Source organism: Lipotes vexillifer, unplaced genomic scaffold (assembly GCF_000442215.2).
Source record: "Lipotes vexillifer unplaced genomic scaffold, Lipotes_vexillifer_v1.1 scaffold238, whole genome shotgun sequence".
NCBI classification, from domain to species: Eukaryota; Metazoa; Chordata; class Mammalia; order Artiodactyla; family Lipotidae; genus Lipotes; species Lipotes vexillifer.
The window spans coordinates 1,752,224-1,766,348 of record NW_006785665.1 but is presented as its reverse complement, the minus strand read 5'-3'; the positions used below and the strand labels follow the sequence as shown (position 1 = coordinate 1,766,348).

The window sequence follows — 14,125 nt, the reverse complement described above, 5'->3', positions numbered from 1 at the left end:
GAGGATATGTGTGCCCTAGTGCATCTCCCTCAGCCAGCTGAGCCAAACCTAGGAGAGGGCAGTGGAGGTTCTCAGCCCCAGGCAGTCATGACACACATATATACCCCAATCACTTGGACTCACAGAAACAGATGTTGTCTCACAATGGGAATCTCTGAGATGTGGAACTGTTTGTGTTTTTCTTGTCTCCGATCTGAGGAGTCATCCCGGTCATGGTACCCTCTGGAGGGATGCTCGGAGGCGGGTAAAGGGCGGGTCAGGAACTCACCCAATACCAGGACCACTGCATTTACCAGCCTGATACTGCCGAGATGATCTGTTGAAGCTCTCAGGAGCTAGATGATGAATGCTCCTTCCCTGCCTCATCCTTCCCCCACAACACACACCTCCTCTACCAAGCTTGTGTTGCAGGTGAGGAGAGTTGCAGTAAATGGAATGAGAAGAAGGCATATCAAACCCTGCACTTTTACTTGAGACATCTGGCTTGGATGACCCTTCAAACTTTCTTATTGGTCCCACCCCCTGGGAGAGGCCATGGTGCCAATTTGAAAGGTGCTAGCTACCTGAAGCCTTGATATTTCTTATGGCTGCCCCACATTCTATCCCCCAGGCAAGATCAGAATCTGAATTCTCTACCGTCACCACCACCGCTGCCCATCTTGGGCTCTATCTTTGAGGGTTATTTTCTCTTTCACTTATTTTTATTTTTGTCTGTCCCTTCTTGCACTTTGTCAAGAGTCCTCCAATTTCTCTTCACAAATGGTCATCCAAAGGGTTGGGCCCACAGATCATTCTGAATCTTCCTGCCTCTCAGTCACTCCTTTACCCTAAGAACCACCAACATAATAGAAGCCAGGGTTCCCTCCTTTCTCTTTAAACTCATCCTAGTGAGACCTTTGGAGGTTGGTTTTCTCAGCTCCACACCTTCCCCTCCCTACAGTCTTGTCTTCAGTCCTTCCCCACCATTGCAAAGTATCAGGGACAGGAGGTAGTCTCCTGCTTCTCATGTCTTAGGTTGTTTCCATCCCAGACTCCTCCAGACTCTTTCTTCTGTTTTATTTTATTGTACAGTATTTCAATCTTTCACCTGTTTCCTCTGTCTGTCTCTCTCTGTCACACACACAGTTTTAAAGGATGATGGGCATTTACTAAAAGGGACCCCTGGCCCCTACTTTCCCATCTAATATTTTAGGGACTGGGATTGGGTTTGGTTAAAATGTCCTGGTGGGGGTGGGATAGTGGGCTTCCATTTTCCCAGGACCATGGATCTGGACCAATTGGAATTTCTGATATATTGGTCTGTAGCCAAAATTGGAAGAAACTTTCGGGAGACTGGGCAAGACGGGAAACCTGAAGGGAGTATTTAAGGACAGGGGAATAAAGTGCAGATGCAGTTAACATTTGATAAAATGGACTCGTGAATATTAACAGCAAACATTCACTGTTGCACTGTATGAAGTCTCCGAAGTGTAATTAAACGTTTTTATTGAGTCTTTGAGCTTTGCGCTTATTTTGCCCGCTTGCCGAGAAAGTATGTTACGTAAGTGTATCGTTCTTGTATTAATATGTGTGTAACCCTCCGCCTCCGGCAGTTTCCCCTCCCCGCGGCTCGGTGATAGACGTTCGCTGCTTCCAATCGGAGGCGCGCAGTGCCGGGAGCGGCCAATCGGGGGCTTCGGTGGGCGGAGCGGCCGGGCCAGTTAGCTTTGGCGGTTTTATTTCAACATGGCCGAAGCGAGCGGCGTCAACGTAGGCAGCGGCTGTGAGGAAAAAGGGCCTGAGGAGTTATCTCAGGAATCTGCGCGCCCCGGCACTACCATTTCGAGGGTGAAGCTTTTTGACACCATGGTGGACACTTTCATCCAGAAGTTGGTCGCTGCTGGGAGGTAAGGTGGAGGAAGTGAGGCTGAGTGCCAATCTCGCAGTAGGTTGAGGTGGGCGAGAGGCAAAAAGAGGGTTTGTCCCGCCAGAGTCTAAACCCCGCGAGACCAGGACGGCCCCAGGGGAACCAGCCCAGTCACGTGGGTCTGGGGTTCTGGGTTATTTATTGGCAGTCATATTCTACCCTCAATTCCTAAGCCTCCGGAAGTCACGTGATGTTTACTAATACATAATTAGGTAATGTGGAGCACATTTAGGACAAGTAGCTACTCCTTCCAGTAAACCTAGTTATTGTTTTGTTATTTTTTTAAATAATAGATGCACTTATAAATTTATTTATTTTATTTATTTTTGGCTGCGTTGGGTCTTAGTTGCTGCCTGCGTGCTTTCTCTAGTTGCCACGAGTCCGGGCTGCTCTTCATTGTGGTGCGCAGGCTTCTCATTGTGGTGGCTTCTCGTTGTGGTGGCTTCTCTTGTTGCGGAGCAGGGGCTCTAGGTGCACGGGCTTCAGTAGTTGCAGCATGTAGGCTCAGTAGTTGTGGCTCGCGGGCTCTAGAGCGCAGGCCCAGTAGTAGTGGCACAGGGCTTAGTTGCTCCGTGGCATGTAGGATCTTCCTGGACCAGGGCTTGAACCCGTGTCCGCAGCATTGGCAGGCAGTTTCTTTACCACTGCACCATCAGTGAAGTCCGCAGTAAGCCTAGTTTTGATTGTAGGTGGTTGAGGGGAAAGACACAGGCTTTGGAGTTAGATTTAGGGTTCAAGTCATGGCCCAACTTAAAGTGAGCGAGACTTAACTGCTCTGTGCCTGCGTTCCTCATAAATAAAATGGAAACAATAGTACTTTTCTCATAGGGTCGGTCTTTCTGAGGCTTAAATGAGTAAAAACTCGGAAGGCTCTTAGAACAGTGCCGGCCATGTAGAAAGCATTAGACTTCTAGCTGTTGTTATGGAAATAGTAATAACCTTCACTGGGTGGTTGTGAGGACTAAATGTATTACCATAGAAAGAAACACTTCCTCTCTTGATTTCTACTTTATATGAGTAATATTCTAATAATGCTGTTGACCTGAATTGTTGGACACTTTAATCAATAGAAATTGATATGGGTTTCCCTGGTGGCGCAGTGGTTGAGAATCCGCCTGCCAATGCAGGGGACGCGGGTTCGAGCCCTGGTCCGCGAGGATCCCACATGCCGCGGAGCAGCTGGGCCCGTGCGCCACAGCTGCTGAGCATTCTCAAGCCACAACTGCTGAGGCCCGCATTCCTGGTGCCCGTGCTCCGCGGCGGAAGAGGCCACCACAGTGAGAGGCCCGCCCGCTGCAGCGAGGGGAGGCCCCCGCTCGCTGCAACTAGAGAAAGCCCATGTGCAGCAACAAAGACCCAACGCGGCCAAAAATAAATAAAATAAATTAACCCCCCCCAAAAAAAATGAATAAAAGAAAAAATATTTTTAAAAAAATAGAAATTGATAAGAGGCTAGAGGAGAAATTCAGGCAAGGCTTTATTGAGACTCATGCTGCTGCATGAGGGAGTGAAAACAAGTTACAGGTGTCCTTGCTCGTTTTTCTGAGGGGGAGTGAGCTGGTCCCTTAAATGGGGTGAGGGTAGGCGTGGATCCATTGGTCCGCTGGAAAGGTGGCTTAGGTGGTCTGCCCACCCCCTCAGCGGTGCTGTGTGCAGGGATCATGGGCAGTACCCTGCTTTTGCTCCTGACACCTCGAAAGTGACAGTTGGCTTTTTGGTCTTTTTGTATCTTGATCAGAATTTGCACCAACTGTGCATGTATGTAGTTGTTTTTAGTCCCTTATAGTTACTTTGTATTGTTGTTTGAGGAGACATTTGCCTAGGTGCAAGCACTGCAGGAAAGCGTCCCAGGTCCCAGCCTGTCACAACAGTATTGGACACTTTAAAGGAAGAGTTTTGTCCATGGTCCCATACCCCAGAACATTAATGCTGAAACACTTGTTATCAGAACTTTAAGGGGTTTGACCACAGCCTGTTTTGCATCCACCCTCTATGTCCCCACTACCCCTGTTCTTTAATATTGTCAAGACTCTCATCTGCTCCCTATTTCCTTACCTCCTGGTTTTAGGACTTTACCTTTCCTACAAAAACCTTATGATACATCTCTTCACTCACTGATTCACTCAGAAAATATTTGAATGACTATTCAGTGCCAGGCACTGTGTCAGGTGCTGGGGATATGATAAAGCAGACAAGGCCCCTGTCTTACATTCAGTGGGTAGAGACATGAAGTAAACAAAATAATCATAGAGTTTGGTAAGGTAATGAATGAGCAACTTGAGGGAAAGGAAAACACTAGATAGGATAGTTAGGGGATTCCACTCTGAGGAAGTGACATTGATATGAAACAAAGAATAAGAGGGAACCAGCTTTTCAAAGAACTAGAGAAAAAGCTTATAGGAAGGAAGGACAGCTTGTGCAAAGGTCCTGAAATGGTCAGGGCGTTCTAGGAGCTGGCAGAGTGAGAGGAAAATCAGAGGAGGCCGCACAGGCAGGTGACAGCCTTATCAAGCAGGGCCTAGTTTCCATAGTAATAAATTTGATAAAATAATTTGTAATCATTTTTATGGCCCATTCATGACACACCATCATTTTATGTCCAGGCAAGATCTCTCCATTGATTGATTGATTGGCTTTCCCTTACTCATTCTTACCCTCCTCTCTCCTCCCCACAGGCCCTGCTTTCTGTTGGCTATATGTCCTCCATTTATTCATGTATTCATGTACAAATGTTTTTTGGACATCTCCAGTGTCTCAGGCTCTGTTTTAGGAGCTGGAGATACAGTAGTGATCAAGATAGGAAGGTCCCTGCTCTTGTGGAATAGACTTCCTTGTGCCACAAAGAAAAATAAATCAGCGTGAAGGAACAGAGAGCAATGGGGAAGGGGTCTGGGTTAGTGTGAGTGCAGGAAGGTGACATTTGAATAAGTCTGCATCCTTGTAAAGTGTGTTGTTTTGTCTGTGTATTTCTTTTAAATTTGTTTATTTATTTATTTTTGGTCTTTGTTGCTGCATGAGGGCTTTCTGTAGTTGAGGTGAGCGGGGGGCTACTCTTCCTTGTGGTGCGTGGGCTTCTCATTGTTGCAGAGCACAGACTCTAGGTGTGCAGGCTTCAGTAGTTGTGGCCCATGGGCTCTACAGTGCAGGCTGAGTAGTTCTGGCGCACGGCTTAGTTGCTCCGCAGCATGTGGGATCTTCCCAGACCAGGGCTCCAACCCATGTCCCCTGCATTGGCAGGCGGATTCTTAACCACTGCGCCACCAGGGAAGTACCCTGTGTATGTTTTAAATTTATATGAATGATAGTTGTGCTGCATATGTCTTTTTTCACTTAATAGATTTTTTAAAAAAGATCTAACCATATACTATAAATGCATATGGTTCAGAGCTCTCAGTGCTGCTTGTCATTTCATGATATGCATCTAGCACTTACCCATTCCCTATCATGGCACCTGGTTGCTTCCAGCTCCCTCCTCCACAAATTATGTCAGGGTACATCCCCTCACAGACTAGTGCTAGAATTTCTCTGAGGTATATAATGGATTGGAATCAAGGGATCCAGGGGTTTATATCTACCTATGTTTTGTCAGATTGCTTTCCAGAAAAGCTGTTCCTTTCTCCTGTGTCCTCACCATCACTGGGTATCTACCATTGTAATATTTGCTATTCTGAAGGTGTGAAAGGGGTATTTCATTATTATTTTAATTTGCACATTTCTAATTCCTCATAGGTGTGGGCAATTCCTTATATACCTCATTAGTCATTTGGCTTCCTTTTCTGTGAACTGCCTACTTATTTTCTATAGTTTTATTTTTTGGGGGGGACCTTTTTTTTTTTTAATTGGGTTTTTTATCTTGATGATTTGCTGGAGTTCCCTGTATAGTCTAGATATCAATCCTTTGTCTGTTTCAGACTGAAGAGGAAATAGCTATCTCTATTAGATGTTAACTTTGTCTATGATGTCCTTTGAGTAACAGAAATCCTTAATTAAATAAAAAATTACACAGATTTTAGTTGCTTACACTTTACCGCAGGAAGATGAAGCAGAAAGAGAAATGTAGTCATCCCAAGGGACCTTCTCCCAAGCAGTATGGATACTCATGACTCTTCTCAGCCTTTGCACTAACTTCGCATCCTTCAGTCATAATAAATTGCTAAGTATTGCCTAATCAATTTGTATTTTAAAACCCTTAATTTTCGTGTAATTCATGTTTTTCATTTTATGGCTTGTGCTTTTGAGGCCTTGTTTACAGAGGCTATACCCATGCCCAGGTCACAAAGATAATCTCCAGTGTTTTCTTCTATTGGCTATTTTATCATTTTACTCTCTACTCTAAATCTGTGATCTGTCTGGATTCAGGTGTAAAGTGGTAGTCTCAGTCAGTCTTATTTTTTTGTTTTCCCAATCATTGTCAACTAAACAGTTCGTTTGTCCCCATTGCTTTAGGGAGCCCCTTTTATCGTACGGCAAGTCCCTCCGCCTATTGTGTCCCTGGGTCTCTCTTCTGCTCCAGATCTATTCACTTGTCTTTGTGCCAGTGCATATGGGTTCTTAATACCAAACCTTTGTAGGAAACCGTAAATCTGGTACAGCAAGTCCCTTTTCTCTCTTCACTTTAAAATTGACCCAGCTATTTGAGAACCTTGATTTTTTTCCTTGTAAACTTTAGAATGAATTTTTCTGGATCCTCAAAACATTCAGCTGCAATTTTTGGTATGTATTTTTGGCAAATTAAGGAAGTCCCTGTCTCATTCTAGTTTTCTGAGAATTATTAAAAAGATCATGATTCGGTGTTGAACTTATCAAATGTTTTCTTCCCCAGTTAAGAAGATCATATATATAATTTTTTCTTTAGCTCATTAACGTTGATGATCTACATTGGTAGATTTTATGGAAGTTAAACTATCTTTGCATTCTTGGAATAAATCTACTTAATTATGATGCATTTAAAAAATACAGTTGGATTGAGTTAGATCAGTGTTTGTATGCCATAAGTGAAATGGGCCTATGGTTTCTTTTCTTTCACTGTCCTTATCAGCTTATAGAACCAAAGATATATTAGCCACATATATCCCTCTTCAGGAACAATTTATATAAAATCAGGATTATCTAGTCCTCAAAAGTTTGGAAGAGCTCATTTATGCCTAGAACTTTCTGGGGTTGTCGAGGACTGCCAGTATTATGTTAAAGAGCAATGATGCAGTAGGCACCTTTGTTTTGTCCTCAAAGTGTTCCCATAGTGTTTGTTGCAGATTTTTGGTGTTTCTGTTTCTTTAAGGGCTACAAGTCTGTTTAGATATTATTTCTTCTTGTGACAGATTTGCCATTTTACAGGTCCCCCCCCAGAAATTTGTCTCTTTCACCTGTTATATGAACTCGTAACTGTTTGAACTGTTTGAAATTATTAATTTAATTTTCATTATTTCCCTTTTTTCCATTATATGCTGTTTATTTTGGACTTTATGTAGCCAGAGTTCTATCTTATTAATCTTTTTAAAGAATCAGCCTTTTTTTTTTTTAATTTCTGTGTTTTGAGGTTACTGTTGGTCTCTTTGTCTTTGTATCTATCCTTATTTTATTAAATTTATTTAGATTTATTTTATTAGTCTCTTCACAAATTCTTCCTTCCTTCCTTTCTTTCTTCTTTTTTTTTTACTTGGTGGCGCCATGCAGGTTGCAGGATCTCCGTTCTCAAACCAGGGATTGAACCCAGGCCACGGCAGTGAAAGCCTGGAATCCTAACCACTAGGACACCAGGGAACAGCTCCAAAATTCTTGAGTTGAACATTTAACTCTTCTTTTTCAATCGTTTTTGTTTTCTGAAAAATGTGTTTAAAACCATAAATTTTCATATAATTACTGCTTTTGCTGGTTTCTACAAATTCTTATATCTAATATTTTCAGTCATTTATGTTTTTAAATTGAGATTTAATTCATATACCATAAAATTCACCCTTTAATGAGTGAAATTAGTATATTCAAAAAGTTGTGGAACCGTCACCATTATCTAATTCCAGAACATTCTTTTCACTCCAGAAACGTTGTACGGTATTCATTAGCAGTCACTTCCCATTTCTCATCCCAGTCTCCCAGCTCCTGGTAACCGTTATCTACTTTCTGTCTGTATGGATTTGCGTTTTTGCTTTTTTTTTTTTTTTTTTCCGCTGCGGAGCACAGGCTCCGGACGCGCAGGCTCAGTGGCCATGGCTCACGGACCTAGCTGCTCCCCGTCATGTGGGATCTTCCCGGACCGGGGCACGAACCCATGTCCCCTGCATCGGCAGGCGGACTCTCAACCACTGCGCCACCAAGGAAGCCCTGGATGTCCTGCTTTCTCTGGACATTTTATATAAATGGAACCATATAACATGTGGTCTTATGTGTCTGGCTTCTTACACTTAGCTTAATGATTTCAGGGTTCATCCGTGTTATAGTATATATGAGTACTTCACTCCTTTTTATGACTGAGTAATAATTCCATTGTATGTATATACCATATTTCATTTATCCATTCATCAGTTGATAGACATTTGGAGTTGTTTTTAATTTTTTTTGTCTATTATGAGTAATGCTGTTATGAACATCTGGGAACAGGTGTTTTCAGTTCTCTTGGGGATATACATAGAAGTGAAAATGCTGGAGTGTATAGTAATTCTATGTTTAACTTTTTCAGGAATTGCCAAACTATTGTCCAAAGCAAGTGTACCAATTTACATGTACACCAGCAGTTTCTGAGGGTTCTGATTTCTGCACATCCTCACCAATACTTGTTAGGTCTATCTTTTTAATTACGGCCAATAGTCATCCTAGTGGGTGTAAATTGGTATCACATAGCATCTTGGATTTGCCTTTTCCTAATGATTAATGATGCTGAGCATATTTCATGTGCTTATTGACCATTTGTGTATCGCCTTTGGAGAAATGTCTATTCAAATTCATTGCTCATTTAAAAAATTTTATTTATTTATTTATTTTTTAGTTGTGCTGGCTCTTGCAGCAGGCGGGCTCCTTAGTTGCAGCAGGCAGTCTCCTTAGTTGTGGCTCACTGTCTCCTTAGTTGCGGCACATGGGCTGCTTAGTTGTGGCAGGCAGGCTCCTTAGTTGTGACACACGGGCTCCTTAGTTGTGGCATGCATGTGGGATCTAGTTCCCTGACCAGGGATCGAACCCAGGCCCCCTGCATTGGGAGTGTGGAGTCTTAACCACCGTACCACCAGGGAAGTTCCTCATTGCTCATTTTCTAATTGGGTTATTTGTTGTTTTATTGTTAGCTTGTAAGAATTCTAATTTTGAGAAGTCCAATTTAGATTACTTACTTATTAATTTTATTTATTTAGGTTAAAAATTGAGAAGAGTTTTTTCTTTGGTTGCTTGAGCTTTTAGTGTCATATTTAAGAAAACATTGTGTAATGCAAGATCACGAAGATTTACACCTATATTTTCTTCTATATAGTTTTAGCTCTTACATTTAGGTCTTTGATCCATTTTAAGTTAGGTTTTGTATGATATGAGAAAGAGGTCCAATTTCATTTTTTTACATATGGGCATTGTCATCTAATTTTATGTACTTTGTAATTTTCCTTACCATTTCCTCTTTAACCCAATGATTATTTAGTAGTATGTCATTTGGTTTCCAGACATGTAATTTTTAAAAAGTTTTCCTTTTGTTGCAATTTCTAATTTTATAGCATTATGGTGAAATAACACAGTTTGTGGGATGCTGATTTTTGGGGAATTTTTGACACTGGCTCTATATGGCTAAGTCTATGGGCAGTTTTTGTCAGTGTTTCGTGTACACTTGAAAAGAGTGCAGTTTCTATTTCTTGGGTATAAAATTCTATACTTATTTATTAGTTTGAGCTTTTAAATTTTATTATTAAAATATTTTAGCAATTCTCTGGCAGTCCAGTGGTTGGGACTCCATGCTTCCACTGCAGGGGGCACGGGTTTGATCCCTGGTCCGGGAACTAAGATCCCGCATGCCACGAGGCGTGGCCAAAATATATATATATAATATATATATATATATATTTATATGCTCATTAAAAAAATCTTCTTGATTGAGCCATTCATTTCTTTTTTAAAATCTCCCATCACAGTTGTTTATATCTATTTTTCCTCATAGTCAATCTTTGTTGCATTATATAAAGAGGTTATTATTTTTACTAGGTGCAAGGGAGTTTATTATTCTAAGAGAAATGGAAAGCCATTGATGTTTTTTAAGTCGTGACTGATCTTTTTTTTTTTTTTCCGTGTGTGGGAGATGGCTCTCCACTGGGTTAAAAATCTGTTTATTTGAAATGCTCTGAATACAGTGATTGATCTTTAAAAGGTACTCTGACTGCTGTGCAGATGATCGATTGTTGGTAGGATTCTTTAAGGTCTTTCTAGGCTTCTAGACTCTGATTTTTTTGAGACCCCAGCCCACATCATGACAAATTTATTTATTTAAATTTATTTATTTATTTTTGGCTGTGTTGGGTCTTCGTTGTTGCGTGTGGGCTTTCTCTAATTGTGGTGAGCAGGGGTACTCTTCGTTGTGGTGCACGGGCTTCTCATTGGGGTGGCTTCTCGTTGTGGAGCACAGGCTCTAGGGCACACGGGCTTCAGTAGTTGTGGCATGCAGGCTCAGTATTTGTGGCTTGCAGGCTGTAGAGCAGAGGCTCAGTACTTGTGCATGGGCCTAGTTGCTCCACAGCGTGTGGGATCTTTCTGGACCAAGGATCAAACCTGTGTCCCCCGCATTGGCAGGCAGATTCTTAACCGCTGGACCACCAGGGAAGTCCGACAAATATATTTAAAAAGCATCTAGTATCTTGACTGAGGTGGTGGTTACACATGTGATAAAGATACACAGGGGCTTCCCTGGTGGTGCAGTGGATAAGAATCCACCTGCCAATGCAGGGGACACAGGTTCGGTCCCTGATCCAGGAAGATCCCACATGCTGCGGAGCAGCTAAGCCCGTTGCCACAGCTACTGAACCTGCGCTCTAGAGCCCGTGAGCCACAACTACTGAAGCCTGTGTGCCTAGAGCCCATGCTCCACAACAAGAGAAGCCACCGCAGTGAGAAGCCCGCACATCGCAATGGAGAGTAGCCCCTGCTCGCCGCAACTAGAGAAAGCCCAGGCGCAGCAACGAAGACCCAACACAGCCAAAAGTAAATTAAAAAAAAAAAAAAAGATGTACACACACAAACAAATGTATGTGTAACTGTTGAAATCTGAATGAGTTCTTTGGATTGTACCAATGTCAGCTTCTTGGTTTTGATATTGTTCTATAGTTGTGTAAGATGTTAATAACATCAGGGAGGATACATTTCTTTGCAGCTTCGTACAAATCTATAATTATTTCAAAAAAGTTTACATACAAAAAATATTCATCGTAGCTCCACGTTCAGTGGAAAATAGTTGAAAACCACCAAAAATGTCCAATATTTGAAGAATGTGGTTACGTAAATATAATAACTATCTAATAAAATACTACAGGGACTTCCCTGGTGGCTCATTGATTAAGAATCCGCCTGCCAATCGAGGGGACACGGGTTTGATCCCTGGTCTGGGAAGATCCCACGTGTCGCGGAGCAACTAAGCCTGTGTGCCACAACTGCTGAGCCTGTGCTCTAGAGATCACGAGCCACAACTATTGAGCCCACGCGCCCTGGAGCCCATGCTCTGCAACAAGAGAAGCCACCGCAATGAGAAGCCTGTGCACCGCAAGGAAGAGTAGCCCCCACTCGCCGCAACTAGAGAAAGCCCGCATGCAGTGAAGACCCAACACAGCCAAAAATCAATATAAATAAATACATTTTTTTAAAAAAGGTTAAAAAATAAAAAAGAATGGATTGGAGGGGAAGATGAGGGAAAGGGGAACTCCAAGTGGATGCTGACTCTTCATGATAGTGGTTTAGTGGAGGGTTTTACCATCTATTGAGATGGGGAAGAAACTCTCCCCACTGAGAGCTGGGGGAGAGAAATGGGTCGGGGGTTGGATATCAAGACGTCTGTTTGGATAGGTTCAGTTGGAGATGCAAGGCAGACACACTTCTGTTTCACAGGTCTTTTGCTCCCTCATTCTTTTAGCCCACCGACTGTCAAACCGAACTTCAGTATCCTGTCTGCACTCCTCTGCCCCTACACTCAGCCTCTGAGCAGCACTGTAGAGTCTCACCCATGGTGGAAAATGGTGCCTCCACAAAGTCATGTTCTTGGAATTCATGTGGGCCCTCAGTGAGCCCATGATCGTCGTGTCTCCAGCCAGTTCTCTTGCACTTCTCCACAGTAGCTATTTAAAATCTTCATCGTGTCCCTCAGGCCCTTCCCCTGCTCTGCTCCCTGTACCCTCTCAGTGAAAATGACCCCAACACCTGGTTCATAGAGAGAATTGAGACCACCAGGCAGGAGTTTATACATTTACAAATTTGGCTGAGAGATGCCCAATCTTGCATCCTCCTAGCGACCTCCCCGTCAATTTCCTTCCCTTTACATCCCAAGTTGTGGCTTTGGGTCTTTGCATTCCCAGGTTCTAGTTCTCCATCTCCAGTTTTTTCCTCAGCTTAGGGCAATTTGCCACCATTCCCCTAAAACCTTCCTTTCAAGGTCACTAATAACTCTTTGTTGCTAAATATTTTGGATATTTTTTCATCTTTAACCTACTTGCTTTCCTTGCAGCATTTGACTGTTAACCACTTCTCTGTCCTTGATATTTCTCTCTTGGCTTGCAACACCATTCTCTGTCCCTTTACCTCACTAGTTGCTCCTTCTTGGGCTCTTCTTTCTCCACTTGTCCCTTAAATGTGTGAGTATTGCCCTTTCCTTACTTCACCTACACATGTTCATGATCACATCCCATTTGATATCTTGCTGCTGCTGTAAGTCCTTTGTGACTGTTCATTGCTCCTTACCATGGCTTCCAAGGCCCCACATGTTCTAGCCCCTGCCTACTTCTTGTTCCCCTCTCTAACTATACTTGGTCATACTAACCTCCTCATTTCCTAGAATGTCAAGAGCTTTCTCACTTTGCACTTGTTGTTTGCTCTGCCAGCAATGGTTTTCCTCCATCTCTTCCCTGACCTCTAAAGCCACCTTTCTCCCCTGGTTATTCTTTACCATGGCACCTTATTTTATTCCTTCATAGCACTTATCACAGTATATAGTTCTACTGTCTGCCAGTTTGTTTGTGGTCTATCTTCCCCACATAAAACGTAAGGTCCTTGAGGACAGGATCTTATCTGTCTTGTTCACCACCCTCTACTCATTGCTTATTATGGTGCCTGGCACATAGTAGATATTCAATAAATAGTTTTGGAATAAATGAGGGTTCCCAAGCCACATCTTCCTCCTGAGCTTCAGACCTCTATCTCTAACAGTCTACTACTAGAAATCTTCACTTGGTGTCCCTCAGAACCATTAAGTTCAGCAAAACAGGATTTCTCCTCCCTGTGTGGTCCCAAACTTGGTTGAAGATACTACCATCTACTCATTCTCTAGGCCAGAGATTTGGGAGTCCTCATTGACCTCTTACTTCGTCAGCCACCAAGCCCTGTTGGTTCCAGCCTGTCTCCTCAGTGTCCTCTCCATCCTTGTGCAAATGCTTTAGTTCAGGCCCTCACTATCTCTCATACGATTGTTGCACCAGCTTCCAAAATGGCCCTCCAGCTTCAGTCCTGCCCCCTCCAGTCTACAGCTCGGATTTCAGCGTGTCTTTCTCCTGCTTAATTGGCTCAGGGTTGCTTCCAGAATCAAATGTCAGCTCCTTAGCTTAGTGTAAAAGGCCATTAACTCCTTGGCCCCTCCTGTCTCTCTAGCCATGGTCAGGGCCATGGGTGTGCAGCATATGCACACTTGCGTGCAGGTGCAAACATACACGCACATAAGCTCTTCTGCATTGAGTGCTGCACTGTCCCCCCACCCTTGCCACCGGCTCTTTCCACTTACTGCTTCTCCTTGCTAGAACGGCCTTCCTCTCATTTGGTTAAGTAGGAACTTATGGCTGGTTTCCACATAAAAAGGGCTCAGTAAAATGTCATGTATGAATACAGACTTTTAAAATGTATCCAAATACTTGACCCTCTCCCAAGTCATTAGAAGTCCTCAGTCCCAAAGACCAAGTATTTATAGCGAGGACAGGAATCTTTACATAGTAAAAGCTAGTTTATTCACATGTCATTTATCCAAACGGATATTTTAAACCGCAGGTTGGTTTTCCCTACAGCTCAGCA

General features: G+C 43.0%; 1 protein-coding gene across 2 annotated transcripts in view; it reads left to right on the top strand.

The window, feature by feature from the left end:
- Window positions 1–1,704: 1,704 nt before the first annotated feature.
- The window catches only part of PMF1 (polyamine modulated factor 1), a 25,365-nt gene continuing 12,944 nt past the window's right edge, over window positions 1,705–14,125 (top strand). The window contains exons 1-2 of one of the 2 annotated variants that reach the window (XM_007457901.1): window positions 1,726–1,886; window positions 10,032–10,058. In XM_007457901.1, the coding sequence (XP_007457963.1) occupies window positions 1,726–1,886; window positions 10,032–10,058 (188 nt within the window). Of the gene's footprint in view, window positions 1,887–10,031; window positions 10,059–14,125 lie in introns of both variants that reach the window. The other variant, XM_007457900.1, reaches the window with a different exon arrangement.